Source organism: Acanthaster planci, linkage group LG08, assembly GCF_054643075.1.
Source record: "Acanthaster planci isolate LZ-2023a linkage group LG08, COTS_SCS, whole genome shotgun sequence".
Lineage (NCBI taxonomy): Eukaryota > Metazoa > Echinodermata > Asteroidea > Valvatida > Acanthasteridae > Acanthaster > Acanthaster planci.
The window spans coordinates 18,065,151-18,083,793 of NC_141784.1; the positions used below are offsets into that span (position 1 = coordinate 18,065,151).

An 18,643-nucleotide genomic window follows, 5' to 3' on the forward strand; every position below is an offset into this window, starting at 1 on the left:
ATGAAAACAGATGGGCTTTTGTTTCCAACGGGCAACCTGTGAATGAAGACAATTCTCCTGCAGCTTATTCCCACAATCCCCAGCGTAATGGCCCGGCACAGGCTCAGAGATTCTGGAACATCAGAGTTAAATGATCAACTTACCCCGGTAACCGGAGGCACAGGCGCAGCTCCCAGTACCAGCGTCACAGGTCGCTCCATTCTGGCAAGTACAGTTGTTGGTGCAACTGGAGCCCCATTGATTGGGTGCACATTCTGGGGAAAAACATTCAGTAAAATACATGCTATAAATACACGCACATGTAGATCAGTGTACACGCTTCCATGACTGTATTCTAATGCTTCTGGACAGAATCCACTGTCTCTTGACACCATCCACAATTATGACAACTCCTTGAAGCCAATACTGTAGTTTAGAGAAAACTATTTCGGACTTGAAAATTATGCATTCCTTCTGGTCTTTAAACTGTTTTCACGATGGACAACACAACTGTTGACAGATGCTGGGGGCATTATGCTACGAATGCTGTTACAGCAAACAAAGCATGAGATGTATTTTATTTTTCTTGCCTACTCAAAAAGTTTTGAAATCTGGAGTAAATAAGCGCACTCATAATGAAGGCTTCCTTTGTGGGCAGAATTTTCAGGGCTTCACCATTTCATAATCAGGAAATGCTAAAACTTGGCAAATCATTTGTAATTTTGGCTCTTTCAAGAAGTTTAACTTGAAAGCACAGTCCCAGCTATACTGGGATGGACACATCCAAGTGATGGCACACCTATGTATGCTGGACATAAATGTAGACCCTGGAATATGTTGATGGCAAGGATGAACTAGCGCAGAATTTGGAACTTGATTTGCACCCGTGGTAATCCAAAACCAGGACCCACATGCTAATACTTTATGAAACTTGTGCTCCAGGTCCCACACCGAGCATTTGTTAAGAAATTAAAGATGCTCCAATTTCTGCAATGCAATCCCTGTTAATGCCAGTGTGTCAACACATGTGTACATGTACAATTACCAGATGTAAGAGCACCAATCCAGTGCATGTTTTACCGTTGAGCCACATCTTTGTTCTCAGATGCACATTTGCAAATGAGATTTGTGGCACCATGCAACCACTAACAGCCCAAAGTCCTATTTAACACGACATTTTTCTCATATTTTCAGAAAACAAAAGCTGCACTGTTTTGGTCTTCAATGAAAAAATTTTGAATCCACCATCCTCAATACAATGGTAATCAAGTAAGGCATTCATACTCTGAGTTCATGACTTTTTCATGTGTGGCTGAAGTGGAGTAAGTAGACAGACTTTTCCTTAAACCTAAAGGCTTCCAGAGTCTTAGGGAAACAGCCCAGAGACACATCACTTCCTGTCTAATATAAGGAACCCTGAACCGGTTCACATGTACATACATGTACATGTACGTCTACACTGCACATGTACATGTATTTCACTGATTTGAAATTCAGACAGTACATGTACATTGATGACACATACATGTACATGTAATTTCGATGGTACATGTGCAAAGTCCCCGTACATGAACGCAAGCATGTAAGTAATCTTATTGAAACCTTCCTCATCAAAAATGTGCTGTTTTCTTAACACATGGTTGAAGTTTTTTCCATGCCAGCAGAAAATACAACCTGATCTTAAGGGCTAAAAACATTGCTTTTGGTGATTTTTTTAAAAATCCGTTTTAAGCTAACCATTCCTCATTGATCAAATTTGTTCAGTTACTGATTGTGATAAAAAGCTTTTGCCTGTGTCTCAAATACAACTTGAGATCCACAAGGGAGCTTGTGCATGTAATACAAAACTGCACCACTTGAAGGGACAAGCACCGTTGACAGGTGACGGCTGTTGAATTGTCTTTGACTTTTTCAAAATACAATACTGTGATTCCAAGGATGAAGGTCATAACACGTATCCTGGTACAGCCCTGCACACGGAACTGTGCACAAAATGGCACGGTGTACAGAGGAAAATAGAGTTGCTGGAGCATAACTGTGCGGGGCACAAACAAATATCAGGGAACAGTTACAGCACAGCAAAGATCACGAAGAGGAAGATTTCTGACAGGTCAATGCTGACTGGCCTGCACCCTTTGTGCAGAATGTGTGGGTTGGCTCGGTTTCAGTTTGCTAAGCTTTGTAAGGTTTCACCTTGGGGGCAGTGTGTCAGGAGTTGAAAGAGGCCCCAGAAAAGAACTGCAATTTTTATGGGGGGGGGAGGGGAGGAGGATTTGATGAATCACGACCATCGGCTGACAGAGCGTAAATACCGTAGAAGAGGGTTCAAGAGTTGGCACTTTCCACTGGGTGTATCTGAGGAGCTGTTTTCATTTGAATGCATGTGAACACCAACGTCAAACATGTCATGCATTGTCCGTGATTAAAATGATAAAAAGATATATTTTTGCTGACCAGCTACACGTAATGGAATGAATCATACCTAAGCTCCAAATTGTAAAAGGCAAACTGTAAAAAAGGGGGAAAAATTGGACAGACTCCCCTTTCAACTGCCTAGCTTGTTAGAAAAAAAATAGCCAAAAGATCAGACACGGAAAACATGAACCATGCACATGTATGTACATAAACATGCTCAGCTGAAGTCAAACATTGAGCCTTCAATGTAAAATACAGGAAAAACAATTTAATCTGAATTGGAGCTTTCTGTTTCAGATCTGCTTTGACTAGTTTGATGACTTGCGTGTTATCTCACATCAAGACACTTATAACGAGATGCTACAAAGTGGACCATAGAAGCTGCTGTTAGAAATTGAGTGGCGTTTCATTGTTTGATTGCATTGTCATTGTTTGATTGCATTGCATTTGCTGCACTTGTAATGGAGCCTGTTTTCCTTCAGGAGTGCTATTCTGAACCGGAGACCATAATGGACAGAATGAGACAAGCGCAGCTGCGCAGCAAAATATCCTGGACCGGTCCGCGATGCACCAATCAACTGCTTTCTAACAAGACCGCACCTTACCACTAGAACTCAATCTTCGCCACAACCTCTGCGCTTCAGCAGAGAGGGTCAAATTTAAGCTCTTGATCGGCTGCTCTGTGTAAAAGAATTTCTAAACAGAAAATATACTCACGGCTGTCGCATGAGGTTCCTCGGTAGCCCGCACTGCATGTACAGATGCCCGGTGCAGTGCACTCTCCGTGTACACATCCATCCGCACAGAGTGCTACAAAGAAGGCAAGGTGATACGCGGACATAAGTGAGAGGGACAATATATCCATTCTTTAAGGGAAAGTGGAATTTCAATTTGTGACACTGTCCATTTGGGGGAAGGACTGAAAAAAAGTTCCCGGTATGTGGTTTCACGATGCTCACCAACAATGGATTATAGCAAAGCAAACCCTGCAAACAGACTGGACCGAACCCAACACAGAGCAGGTAACCCTACATGTAACTCCAATGCTTCAATTGACAACTGTTAGGGCTTTTACAGAACGTGCCCCGGTGGTTTCTACGAAATGAAACATGTACATGTACGGTAGATTATACACACGACTGTTTCTCAAGTCTGGTCCTTTCGTTTGACATACAGCCACTGAAGTTTTAAAAGCCGTTTTTGTCCGGGCTGTTGAAACCTATTCTTGGCTAATTATTGGTCAACCAAACTACAAATGGACTGTGTACTGGTCGCTACTTACGTATGCATATTGATCCAGACTGTGCGTAGCCACTGCAACATTCGCGAACGTTCCGATACTGTGTGATCACTCTCTGAGCATATCCAGTGCGATATCGTAACCTAACAACAAAGACCAAAGTATTCCGTAGACCAACTACTACTCATTCAGCAAGGTATGTTACGCACACAAAAGCCATGTTCATGACCAAACAAGAATGAACTATGCAAGAGAGTGAAAGTAGTTACAAGGTTACCCGATAAATACATGCACATATTAAAATACAATGTAAGTTTTTCAAGTGAATAATTTTTCCCCTGAATAGACACAAATATCTGAAAGCGCTTTGAACTTGGTTTTTAAAACTTGCACTGAAGTGCCACCCATAAAAAGAGTCAGTTTAGAGGGAGCTTGACAAGAGTTACATGTACATGTATGACCAAATCGTTTCTTTTCTTAGTTATGACCTTCCCCTATGAGAACCTCCACACAAATACAACGTTTCAACCCTAAATCCCAAGGTGTTTTTTCTTAAAACCTTCTTTAAACCCCCCCCGTCAGCATTGTGCAGAATGAGATTCCACAGTTGTTCTTCACAAGTGCCTCCTCAAAGATTTTAATGCATACGAAGGGACTATGGCTAATATCCCCGTGCAATCCGGCAAATTGAGTCATTTTTCCACCCAGGCCAATTCGTTGAATTCCATTCCTTGAAAAGGTATACAATGATGACTTCATTTCTATGCCATCCCAACCCTGACACAACCCTTGGATCAACTGTAGTGACTATTGAAACACGAAAAGATTCGGCTTTTGGACTTTTTATTCCGAGTTGTTCCTTCGAATCCAATTTCAACAAATGACTCATTTTGCTTGATCACATCACATATTCGTCCAACTTTCTGGGTACATGAAAAACTTTCAATGATGATTTTGCACTGAAATTCTCTGCATTGACAAGACACTCCAACATACCTTCTCCTCGTGCAGCGGAACCAGTTAAGGATGTCCGTGCAAGCAGTGTAGTATATCTGTTCAAAAGTTCTTTGCTCGGTGACTTGCCTTGTGATGTGATAGCTACCAGTAAACAAAAAAAAATCAATCCGAAGTGATTATTATAGGCAAAAGAGGTTGTTTTTTTTTCAAATATTTTAATTAAAACAACTTTTTACATGCTACATGCACCTGTATTTGTTTCATTTTCAGCCATAATCAGTCTGGAATAACAATCACAAGGGGTATTTGAGGAAAACTTTAAATTAGTCGTTGGTTGGAATACATGTGAATACATGAACATAAATTTCAAATGGTATACATGTACCGGAACTGGGTACATGTAAAGCAACCTACAGCAATATATTACACATTCAGATTTGGTGCAGACGTACAAACATGTGCATGTCATTCATACATGTGGACCATGCTTCCAACTCTTCTCATTTTATGGGCAGATTTTGCAAGAGGTACCTGTGCATACATGTAGTGAAATTAATATTTGGCTGACAAGCTGAAATGTGCATTTAAGGTGCAAGTCTCTCAACAGTTACACTTCATGCGTGCTTTGTGCGATCATCTTTGTTCCCCCCCCCCCGAATGGTACAGCCATGTTTGTTCTCGCCCGAAGGCAGTCTTTGTTCTCCAGCTTCTGTTTGTATTCTTTTAGAAAACTAATTTTCTTGGAGTTAGTTAGGCAAAATTAACTGCTACAAAGGAACAAAGACTAACTAAAGGTTCTGCCTTTAAGAACAAGCCGATACGCTTCCGAAATCTTGTGATTCTGTGCACAGAAAGCAAACTGAGTCAGGCAACAAATTGAAATGAAAAACAAGGGATTAATTCCAAACCATTTAGGCACCATTTTGGTATGGTACAGTGCTACATGTACATGTACAAGCGCTCTGCTGTGGAGGTTTCATCTTTGTATGTGTGGTTAAATTGGATCCCATGCAGTTTAAAAACCACTCGGTCGCAAAATAGTAAAGTTTAACTAAATGTTTTAACAGATACACAATGCTGCAAGAAAGTACCTCTCTTTAATAACTTACAGGTTCAGTCCAGTATTCGCTTTTCTTTGCATTACTGGTATATATTCCTTTGAGACAAAGCACGTGCTCAAAATTTTTAAGAAGGGTGCGTAACAACTAACCCGATGAAGTATCAGCCAGTGAATGCTGTATATTCTGAGAAAAACAATATCTTCATATCTCATTTCATATCAACAATTGTCGAGTCATGTTTTGAATAGTGCCCGAATTCAGAATCCAGGACATCTTCTCGTTCGGACAAACATACACGTAGCTACGCAATGTCTCAGTTAACTTATGACGTACAGAAACCACATGTGCGCGTTAGTATCATGTCAACATTTCATGCGCTTCGCTGAATTATTAATGAACTACAAGTGGCAATTTCCAAAAATTGGAATGCCTTCCTTTCTTGTTTTCTTCAAAATGACAGCTGGCCATAAAGAATAATTTCACAAGGACTTTCGTCCCATAAACATCTTTAAACCAAGTAAAGAAAGTCTGCTTTCCAATAACTTTGTCAGTCCTTTTGAAAAGCTTCATACTGGACTAAACCTTTAAACAATGGATGCACATGTACATCATTAAAATACAATGGTCTCCTGAAGAATTCCACCTTATCTTTCATGGATCCTTTTTCCTTAGTTTGGCAAACAAAGATAAAACTTAACTGGAGCTACACTGCATTGGCTGAACCACAAGCGTGGACATAGGATACTTTTCTGCAGCTTGTTGACAGTATTACTGCTACACTGTAAACTAATCTAATGATAAATCCATAGAACTACAGTACCCTATGTTTTGTTCTTATCTTTTCAATAGTGTCAGACATGCAAAATCAAGTGTTATTAGAGTTAAATATCCTGCAATTATTTTATGAGTTATGTTGTTTGAGCAGAGAGAGTCAAGATTTGTCGACTTGTTCCTGACTCATTTGTATGAATAATAGGAGTTGCGATCACCAGACAGTGGTTTCAGTGCCCAGATCTCCGAAGTTGGCACTCCGCTAGGGGGGCTCTGCATATACCAGTAGAACATGCCAATGATGTGTTCTACTGCACGTTTCCTTCCACATTCACAAAGACCTGCAGTGGACGATCCAATCTTCAAGTGTTGGGTCTTAGCAACTGCCTAGCAAAGCCTGTTAAGGCTTGTCCAGACGATTCACACTTGAATATTTACAACCCCGTGCCAACCCTCATCAACCCCGCGACTCACCTCTACCCCTCTTGAACTCAACCCTGCTGCAGACCAGGGTTGAGACTTTTTCAACCCGGCTTGAAAATCCTCCCTGCTCATCTCCAGTTGAACTCGCCCTAATAAGCTCATTTTGTTCGCAACAAATGAGAAACAACCCCCGTTGAGAGGCTGTAGTGTGGAAAGGTCTCAAGGAGTATGCTAGCGGGAGTGTCGCTAAACTCTTTGAGTCTTGTACAGGGGTTGAAGCAGACCAATTTCGGGGACAAAGAATTGCTTGTTCCTAATTTCAGTAGGATTCTCAGGAGACAACTAGGAGGTAAATGCACATACAGTACAGTATCTGTAAAAAGTTTGAGATCTTACCTGTATCTTGGAGAGTCTAACTTCTACCGTGAATGTTCTGGTAATCCCCGCTTTAAGATGAGTTTTGATTGCAAGATAAGTGGATAATGACCCCCTCAACAACTGTCCCTCCCCCCCCCCGACACATACACACAAAACCAAAACTTACATGTGGGTAATTCCAGAAATTAGGGGGCTCATTTTTTTCCTGTCCTGTCAAATCTAAAAAATGATTTTAGAAGTTAAGAACACATTTTATAATTTCCAAAAGTGCTGAATTAATGCAAATTACCTGCCAAACAAATAGTACATGTAATAGTTTGAAATCAATTCTTGTTATATTTCCATGTCAAATAACACAGGTCAGATGTAACAGGGACACGAAAATGTCACACTTTTGGACCCCTAATTTCTGGAATTACCCATGTGCGTGTATTAAGATAATTCTTAACCCATTGCAAGCTAGCCACCTCTCCACAGATTGGGACTTTTGTGCAAAGACATCACTATCAATGACATGCAAAGGTATACAACAAACATTATTAAGTTTTGATGTTGGATTATCTTTTTCTTGTAGACTTTCGGAGACTTCGCATATTACCTTTCTGTTCTTACGCAGACGTGAGGTCCATTTTGATCCAGTGTCAGGACCCCTGCCACGTCGCTAACTCCAAAAGTGACGATGAGAACAAAAGAAGCAAGTACTTTCAGAGCTCCCATATCTGTCTCCTTGGCCGCAACTAATCACTTCCTGAATCTGGAGTTAGCCAAAAGAAGAAACACTTATTGTTTTGCATACGTGATGTCAACCAAATTTCACCAAATGCAGCTCCATTCATCTCCCCCATGTTTTACAATGTTCTAATGAAATAGTTACTTAAAAAAATCACCAAATCCAATGTTTCTAAAGATCCTGCCCAGCACTCATGAATGTCTTCAAAAACTGGTTCTCTCCCTGGTGCAAAAGACACAGAATGGCTGAACTAAAAACATAACGCTGCATCTTTAATGTCTTACTAATCGCTAATCCTCTGAAGCCTTCCCAGAAACAGGTGATTCAGCAGTCAACATGCAGTCTCTAAACCCTGACAAAACTATCAGTGGCAGTCAACACATGCATTACATCCATACATTGTGTCTCTTGTGGTGTACTTTCCTCATATTTAGGTGGAGAATATCAGGGCTTTGCAAAGTGTACACAGTACATGGGTATGTACATGTAGGTATGTACTATGTACTAGACAAGACACTTAAACCAACAACAAACACAGTTGGCATGCTGTGTTTATGTGCCCTTGGCCACGACTTCACCTTCAGATAATTTGTCAACAGGCAGAGCAAAGGGAAAACAGTTTAACAGTTTAACGATGTGCAAATCACTGGGGTGGCAGGACCTTTTGTTTCATCCCCCAAAATAACACCAGTATGGTGTACCTGTTAATAATTGTCTATCAGTCCTACCAATACACATGGGAAAGCCCAAGCGTCCAGTTTGGAAACCAGTTTTGAGGGTGTATAGTTGAGCAAAATACATTTTACAAACATCTTGAAAAATGGGGGGAATCCCAGATTTGTTTTTTCAAATTGAAGATCTATCTTTGGCAAAACCACAGTTAACTGTTAAAGAAAGAGCAATTTCGAGATGGGGAAGATTTTCTAAAAATATTCAAACACTGATTAGAAAAGCAATTCAAGATGACAACTAGAACAAAAGTTGAAAAGATGGAAATCTATAAAAAGGGATGCTCTGAGCAGCCACATGTATACATGTACTATATGTATATTCAGCACTCATAACCCTCACATCCTGGATACTTATGAAAGTAAGTAAATTTTGCCACTGGAAATACAACATTAGGCACAGAAAAAACATGCAAAATATACACGTACAAGTTTCTAAATTGACAAGGTCAATCAAGAACACACATAATACCTCTTTTGCCTTTTACTTTCAATGTGGTCATGTTCATCACCCACCTGGTGAGTTGGGCCTTCCAACAGAGACTCCTGTGAAGAGTAACTTCCCTGCCTATAAAGTCAAGGATCAGTTGAGGGCCAGAGTAGCACGGGTCAGTCTTATGCCACTGGCCACCCACTTCTGGCACCAACCATTGAGCGAGCAAGGTCCAGTACTGTTCGTGGTATCTCTTTTATCCCAACAGTGGAGGTCCCCTCACTGAGGTGTTTGTCATACAGTGATGTCAGAAAACAATGACCTTCAAGTTTCAACAGCGCACCATACTGTGAGAACAGGGAGAGAAACACAACGACATGACGTCAACAGGACAGCCTTTGAAAAGTGACCCATTCAGTAACAAGGGTTTCCCATTACAGTAACTTTTCTTTCATTTTTATGATGCTTGACAGAAAGGAAATCAGCTGTCATCTCGTTAGTTTTGGACCTCGCATCTCTAGCTGTCACAATTGTGGGGAAAAAATGGCTCGGTTAGTACAGAAATGATACACACACATGATCACACTAGCAACATGAAGTAAAAAACAGTTCCTGATAAATAAATGTACACATATACGGTACCCTACACGGCAAACCTACAATAGTATAACAGGAAAACCTGAAAAGCTACCCTACCTGTGCTAATCCAATCAGCACAAGTAAGTGTATGGCATGATCATCCCTTCAGACAAGGGGGGGGGAACTTAAGAGAACAGTTCTGACCATTTGATTTGGACATACATGTAAATTCACAAAATACACATCTGGCTATGTTTTCCAGGCAGATCTGAATTTAAAAAACAGTTAGCAACAGGAATGCACTGTAACATGTACATGAACATGCATCCGTAGAAGTTCCTACCGGTATACATGGTGCCTATTCCCCAAGTCAGTATCCACAGACTCTTCGGATCAGTACATACCTACATGTACAATGTATGTTTGTGTACTAGCCAGGGGCAGGACTTACAGGCTCTGTACCTTACACAATACATCCGATAACAATAGATGCTGTGGACTAATATCACGCATTGTCATGCAAGGTAGGCATCAAGTATTGCATGTGCTTCTCGAGGGTCCTTGCCAAATTCACAAGCCTCTAAACTTTGGCTGTCTTGCACTGTCAGTTACAAAATTATGCATCATTTGAGACCTACCTGTATAGAGTGTTACTTGTACTTAGTAAACAAGTGTACCGCATGCACATGTGTACTCAATGAAATTTGCAAAAAGATTGCACATAAAAATGTACATGACTGTACAGGTAAAATACATGTACATGTGCAGGGTTTCTTTTTCATATATACGTACCGGTACATGTACATTTTTTGGCAAGCAGTTACATGTAGTTTGCTTGAATACTTACATGTACATACGAACATTTCAAAAATGGAAAATATCTATGAAAACCTGAACACGATTCTTTAGGTAATTTACTGAAACACTTTGAAAACTTTTAGCTACTTCGCAGATCCAAACTGCCCTTACTGAAGTCATTGAACCCCCCCAGGTTAGTGTAGCCACACCCACAGAGATTACTCCAACTGCAACAAGTTGGATTCTGTTAACAACATTCTTATGCATCCACAGCATAAATCAAGGACTACATGTACATGCAATCATTCCTCAAAGCTTTCAACCTTAAATGATCCTATACAAGCCTTTCCAACACTCCACACTGAACAGCGAGCCCAATCTGAATTTGACCCCAGTGCCTGCTGTATCACAATGTCTCAACTCGAGCTTAAAATACCCCCCTTTGATCACGTAATCTGCTTGTGACTCACGAAACTGGCCATATAAGGCAAGGACACATGTACTCTGTTCTACCCTTGGGAGTTTAAAAAAAGAAAGGGGAAACTGTTGCCTTGTGCTTGAGGACAACCGTGGGGTAACTAAGGATGTGACAATATCAGTCACTTTAATAAAAAATGTCTGACTCTGTACTTGAAATTGAAAGGAATATGCTCTAGTTCTGTGTTCTAGTTATTTTATCCGCATATTTAATTTGACCAGAATACAACATAGTGATTCAAAACTGAAATCAGGATAAAAACAATTTCTCAGAAATTTGTTTTACTTTTTTCTGACATTTTAAGGTATATGTAATAAAAAACAAACAAAAAAAGAAGAAGAAAAACTAAACCAAGTTCCTCCCTTCAAAGTTGGAGAAATTGAGAAGTGATAAATTCAGAATTGAAAAGTGTACCCCAGTATGTCAATTTTTTTCCAATGAACAAAGTATGTAAAGGTTTTTTCTAATGAACAAATTAACATAACTTAGGTAGCCATGGATACATGTGTTTGTAAGCTTAGGGTTCTTTCAACTGTCCCGTTGCATTCATCTTTGCAACAGACAACTGCAGTTGTTCAACAAAGTTGTCCAGATGTTTGTCTATGGAAAAGACATTCTAAAATTTTTTTTCTGAAGTGCAGGCACACTCTGGATGGATGTGACTAAAAAATGGGGTATCACTTCTGAAATGCACCTGAATTATTTCAGCCAATTTCCTGACTTTGTCACAACCTTGAAGTTGTGAAGTGTTTTAACTTTGGACTGGTCTTCATATCCCCAATTACATGTACCTGCCCTAACTGGCAGCAGTACATGGACAAACCTGAATATCAAAACACTGCACTGGAGGGTTTCATGGTCACACAGTGGGTAGGGAGAGTGGGGCACATGGGAAAGGATCCCATAATACTGAATACAGGGGTAGTTTTGGGTAGCTTGAGTACTGGTACACTGGTCAAACCAAAACAAACATATCCCAACCCCGACTGTGAAATTCATGCGGTTTCCGCGATTCAATTTGTTGTGGGGGAGGGGGTTTATTTGGATGATGAAGCTATGACCTCTTTTCTTGTGGATTTAAATAGTGAAAACTGCATTTTGATAGTTTTTGTTTCAGTTGTTAGTGCTTTGTTTTGATTCCACACCCAGTTCAAAAATAGTTGACAGCTTGTAACGTACTGTACATGCTGAAAGGAAAGGGCTCTCTTCAACAGAAAGACTTGGACCATGACATTGATTCCTGAAACGTAACCGGAATAAATACCGGGTAACTGGGCTTCATTGTTGTCATTGTTGGTTGGTCGTTTTGTAAGTGAGATTGCGCAACCCGAAAAAGGTTGTTACATTTTTTATTTATTTTTATCACACATGGGTAATTCCAGAAATTAGGGGTCCAAAAGTGTGACATTTTCATGTCCCTATTACATCTGACCTTCGTTATTTGACACGGAAATATCACCGGAATTGATTTCTAACTGTTACTATTTGTTTTGCAGGTAATTTGCATTAATTCATCACTCTTGGAAATTAGAAAATGTGTTCTGAACTTACAAAATCATAAGTCAGATGTGACAGGGACACAGAAAAAAATGGACCCCTAATTACTGGAATTACCCTCATGTACATGTAAAAATGCATGTATCAAGTGCTGTTATTTAGAGAGTACGGAATTAAAGCTTGTACCGGTACATGTCATTTTTCCTGAAACTGAATATGACTATTAATAAGTAAATTGTATCTGACACACTTTGAAGGCATCTACAAACTAAATACCAAAACATATCACACTCTGCCATGTCCAATTGGTATGTTTGTTCATTTAAAGGGCTGGATCAGCCTAACACTGCATGAACCATGCACCGAGCTCACGCGATTACACATCTGCTGATTCGCTTTCACTCACAACAACTCACCCCACATATTCCAACAAATAAGAGTCAATGGATAACTACTATGATACTATGAGTGTGTAATTGTATCTCACTGTAAAGGAAAGTCATGTGTATTATGTTTCTCTACAGGCCTCCTATTTCATATTATACGTAATGGACTCCTCTCACTTAAGCACATGTACATCTGGTATATTTGAATCCAAATGATTAATTCTCCTGCCTTTAGTGGTAAAGACTCCCGAGGTGATATGGAGTGCATTTCACATTCCATGGGCAAAATGGAGGGAAAATAAGATGCTCAATGAGTAGGGAGGAAAGACAGTTTCACTATACCATAAATTACAAGTAACTCATTCACAGATTCTGCCAACTAAAGACAAATGATCAAACCAAACACTGGTGCACGCATGCATGTCCTAAAAATAATTGCAAAGTTGCTCATACATTTCAAAACTTCTCAGAGGAATTTAGTGTTTAGGGCAACAATCCTTGCTTGCATTGCCAACCTAAATTTTTTACTTCTAAGTGACTATGTTGTAAAATTCAAACTGCCAGACTGCCATCTCTGAAATGGACTGTTTCCTTTGTGCTCCTTTTATCCATTAAAGACAGAGCGGCAAGGCGTCTCTTACGGTATGTAACTAAGCAACAGCTTGCCCTGAATCAAGAGGTCTAGCAATAGTGTCTTTAGTATGGAAAATTCTAATTGTTATGCTCACGTGAATTTAAAGAAATGTGTACCAGATTTTATTCAAATCTGCGTAACTTGCAAAAGGCTTATTCAAAGGATTGGCACCAACACCAAAATTACAAAGTAATACAATACCGGTTTTCGACCTTCCAACATGTGGTTCCTGCCTGGAAAGATTTGCGAGGGGAGGGGGAACACAATTTATTCCGTCTTGTGGCAAAGTGCTTTGGGTGCCTAATGTAGGTTTTCCAAATTCAGCAAAAAAATATGCTCATAGTCGTCAACAGACTTACTCCCATTTACACAGATGCTTCAGTTCGGTTTGTTTGCCGGGTTTCTTTTTCCTTTTCTGACATTCAAATTCATTTTTGTGCACACAATGTTTTAGCTTTGTTGTTCAGTGTCAATATTCTTGTTCCATAAGATTGTGAATGATGTCTTTGTATCTTTTAATGTTTTTACATATTTTTTTCTATCTACGCCTATTTCTTGAGTCAAATCAGAAAATTTTTGTTTTGCTCGTTGTTGTGAGTACTGACAATGTTCATTTTCTGTTTCATATCTGATTATTTGAACCATTTCAAAATATACGTACACATAAAAGTAAGATAAGTTCAGGGAAACAAATTCAGGGTTTGCATTTAAACATGAAAACAAAAAATATGAAAAAACGTGTTTACAAGCCTTTCTCTACATTATTCTCCTGGAAAGTGTTACTCAGCTTTCCCCAACCTACAATTCTCACTTTCCTGTAATAACCCGACTGCAACAATTTTTTGTACAAAGTTACGTTGACATAAAGCTGTCTCAAGATCCACCATTAAATTCTGGTAAAACTGCTGCGGGCTGGTAAAATGCTTTCTTTTTCTTGCCAGGCAGACGATTAAAGAAACACCTACATGTATGTGTATCTGAAACTGTCATTTGTCACATTTCTAAAGATGAACAAAACAAACCTTGTGAAGAGACATGAGAAATAGGTTTGCAGGTACACCATGGAATAAATCTCTTTGAGGCGAGGTGTGGTTCTTAAAAGAACAGGTGAGTGTTGACTCAACACTGAACACTCACCGGTTACAAAAGAACCAGTGCAAAAGTTTCAAATCTTACAAACCTTGTGAAACTGATTCTAAGTGTTCTTTTTAACTGTTCTTTTTAACTGTAACAGCTTTGAATCCTCTACATTTGTGCTTTTAAAATTCACAGGAAGACTCAATCGTAATAGTGAAGTTGAAAAAAAAAACCCAGTTAAAGTTAGTTCTGCTAAAATATGTCCAGTGGGCAAGTGAAAATTCCTGCAGGCTAGAAAAAAAATAATAAGTTAACTTGTCAGGTGGGATAGTAAGCTTCAGGTTGAGGCCTGCTACAACGGCTCGAAAAACATGCTAAATCCGATTTTGGAGGGAATTCCTCTACTTTACTCTGCTTGAATGAGCATGCTACATCCTGCTGCTTGATTACTCTCAAAATATAGAAAAAAAAAGAAAGTAGACTCAAACTGGAATATTTGCAATGTTATGTTTGTACATGTACAAGGAAATCTACAACATGTACATGAATAAAAACCCTTAACCTGTGAAATCTAACAAAACTAAGATCTTCAAAGTGACGGGCGTAACAGGCATATCCCAACAAGTTGAATATCATTTCTTGTTCATCTTTCACCACACAATTCTGATGATGTTCCAGAGGTCAGCTTTCTAGACAGACATCGATATTTGACTCTGTTGGCTCCCCAAGTGAATTCAGGTTGAATATGGTTGACATTACATGTACATGTACAAATGAGGTAGGTACACCCCACCCCCTGTGCACCCCATGCAGTAATATTAAACTTCCTGGTGTTGGTACTAGTAGAGTACTGTACACTCACAATAAAAAGTATAACATCTCTTGATCTATTCAATTCCACATAGATGTATCTTACAGAAAATTTTACAATCACGTATACATGGAAGTATAATATAAGTGCATGTAAATACATGCTCTTAGGGAAACATAATACTTAATAATGAACCATGCTTTATTGGCACACTGCCAAGGATTTTCACTGGGATTACCCCATATCTGGAGTAAACATGGTTGCACCTGGCCATCAGCCAGTGTTTATTTTGAGACAAAGTAAAAAGACAAACCCTAAAGCTATAGTGCACCGAAAACTTCAGACACTCTGTACATGTAAGCCACCAATTTGTATCACCAAAACGTCCATTTTTATTTGAAATTGCTGTGAACTAGAAAATGGACTGCTGAAGATGATCAACCATGCTGTGTTTTGGGCACAAAACCTCTTCCATTTGCTTTCCCTAGTCTAAGCAAAAGACTTTAAAAGTGGATGTCTCCCCAAAAGAGAAGTTCCGTAAGAACCTGCAGCATTACGAGCATTAAGATGTACAGGTAGGTAACAGATTTTGTTCTGAATCTGTAAAATGATACACTAGCCTTTCGCGTAGGGCAAGGATGCCAGTCATATGCAAGTTTATGTTTTCTGCATGTAGTCCCACAGCAGTCCACAGAGTATACAAGGTACACATATTTCTACCTGTGTATGAGAATGTTCATTAACTCGGCTTTCAACTTACAGATGATCAACCAGATTACAGTTGAAACTTGGCCGATTACTGGTGTCTCACTTATCTTGTACAGAGCTACACGGATGGATTTCAATGGAAGCTCACGGACATATATCACGACTGCTGAATGGCTTGTCATTGAGTCTAGTCCTTAGGTAGCTGGTCGGCAAGCTAATAATTTGATATGGCTTATAAATTAGTCAAAGGATTTCAAATGATCAGATACATACATGTAGGTATGATGCAGTGTTAGCCATGTACACAAACACTAACTAAATAAAAGGTTAAAATTTGACCATTATATTTATAACACCCATCCCCCAACATTACAGATACACACCCAATATATCACAACCATCGTTTTTGTTTGATTTCATAATATGAGATGCGTTTTATCATTCAGTGGGCTTCAAGTTAGCAGCTTCAGTGTACACACATCCATACAGAGGAATACCATGTACATGGTTGGCTAGGCGAGTATGACTCACACTGGTATGGTGACTCGGCCCTCAGTCACTCCAGGGAGAGTTGGAGATATTTCTGGTTAAGGATACAGCTGCCAGAAACTACTGACCGGGTGATTCTGATACCCTGTTGAAACCAGACTGGGGCACATCAGGTACAACTGTAATGCACAATTTACAGCTAATGGTATTTATAAACAAACCGGGGAATCAAAATTTATTGCTGCTTCCTGTCCACTGACAGCAAAGAGATTTTTTGGAAACCGCAAATCTATTTCTGACAATCATTTGCCAGCATTTCCCTCCTACAAGGATATCTTTTTGCAGAAAGTTCTCTGTTCACAGGTTTAAGCAATATTCCAGCAAAAATGTGTGAACTAAACAAAGCAGAATTTCATGAATTTGTCAGGGTGTTTGTACTTGACACAGGAAATGTAATGCAGTACATATGCTGTAACTACATGTATGTATGAACAAGGAGGAAATTTTCCCTGGCACATCCCCCACCCCTTGGATTCCCTTTTTTATCCCCTCCCCCCACACTGAGATTAATTCTGGTCAGTTTATTGGAGTTTCAAACAACAGTCCAGAAATGTACGTGTGTTATTTTTTAAACTTCAAACTTCCACTCACTTTTACCACAGCATAAGCTCTTGTCTAGGTTCCAATTGCACACACACATGTAATGGTACGCCTTCAGCTCTGAGACTGAGGCTATGTCCGAAACGGGCTTTCAGAGCTACGGCTAGGTCTACTGTCTACGCGTTTCCCCGCATTTCCAATGGAGCGAAGACCTAGACCTAGCTCTAGACAACAGATTCGGATGCAGCCTGAAACTCTAGAGTTGGCAGACAGAGTCACAGAATATATGTAAGATAGCCTTCAAGACACAAAGTGCCAAAGATCGTATAGCGCCCAAGGCGCAAGATGGATAACTCTGCCCAAAAGATGTGATTACCATGGGCGCCATTTGAGCAAGCGATATGCCTGTGCAGTTTATGGTAATGCTTGGGTGCAGGCTCACCAGGTGCACATGCCTGCCGCGGCGCCTCTGCCAGTGCATTAATGTGCATTGCGCAGGCGTATCGCTTGCTCAAATGGCACCTATGCGATTACAACGTTTTACGCGTATTTATGGTGAAGTTCGCTATCTTGCACCGCGGCGCTATACGATCTTTGCACAGTGCATACGCCAAGGTCACAGAAAAGCCCACATTGTCCTAGTTTAAATGCTACATGCACCACAAAAAAATTAAAAAAGTAAAGCCACCAACAGGATTTTGCTTAAGGGAATTTTACCTCTATATTTTTTTGTCTTCGAACATTTTGTCTAAAATCTACCTCTGGTCAGACAAATACCAACAGTGGTCGGAAAATGGTTGATTGTTATTTTATATTAGATAGTGATCAAGATCATCGACTTCGGCGTCATCTCTTAAGGTCACAAGTCGTCAACTATGAAAGGAACAAATGGGAGAATGCAGTCCACCGACACATTTTTTCCCACTCAGAATTTGAAAATAAGATATTAGATTAATCCTCTCCAAAATACTGTCTTCTGGCTTGCACAACTGGAATACCACCCACAGAAAGCCCACACTATGTGATGTACATGTAAGCTTGTGCATTTTCTACATTTTTACATCTGGGTCATTCTATAAATTTAGGGGCCAAAGTGTGACATTTTTCCGTCCCTGTTACCTCTGACATGCAATACCATCTGACATGTTTGACAAGAGATGTATCACTGAAATTGATTTCAAACTATTTTTATTTTTTTGGCAGGTAATTTGCAGTACTCATTCAGTCTTGGAAATTCAACAATGAGTTCTCAACAGTAAAAAAATCAGATGCCAGACGTAACAGGGACGGGAAAAAATTGGACCCCAAATTTACAGAATGACCCATTTGTGAAGGTGGCCGCAGTTGGTACATGTACATGTACCTCTAAGGGAAATGAGAAGTACAGTTGAACCTTGATAACAAGAACACTGTTAATACAACATCCTGCTTGTAAAAGGGTACAATTTTGGTCTCCAAGTCTTCTTAGTTT

The 18,643-nt window shown here is 39.7% G+C and overlaps 1 protein-coding gene across 8 annotated transcripts in view; it reads right to left on the bottom strand.

The window, feature by feature from the left end:
• LOC110984526 (uncharacterized) overlaps window positions 1–18,643 on the bottom strand; it is a 47,776-nt gene that overhangs the window by 27,213 nt on the left and 1,920 nt on the right. For 4 of the 8 annotated variants that reach the window (XM_022244807.2, XM_022244802.2, XM_022244806.2 and 1 more), the window contains exons 2-7: window positions 9,199–9,462; window positions 7,823–7,978; window positions 4,631–4,732; window positions 3,677–3,777; window positions 3,112–3,204; window positions 144–254 (exon numbers count right to left, since the gene is read on the bottom strand). In XM_022244807.2, coding sequence (XP_022100499.2) covers window positions 144–254; window positions 3,112–3,204; window positions 3,677–3,777; window positions 4,631–4,732; window positions 7,823–7,941 — 526 coding nt within the window. In that variant the 5' untranslated portion in view covers window positions 7,942–7,978; window positions 9,199–9,462. Of the gene's footprint in view, window positions 1–143; window positions 255–3,111; window positions 3,205–3,676; window positions 3,778–4,630; window positions 4,733–7,822; window positions 7,979–8,111; window positions 8,135–8,238; window positions 8,364–9,154; window positions 9,463–10,037; window positions 10,165–18,643 lie in introns of those variants that run through there. The other 4 variants (XM_022244801.2, XM_022244800.2, XM_087139857.1 and 1 more) reach the window with 4 other exon arrangements.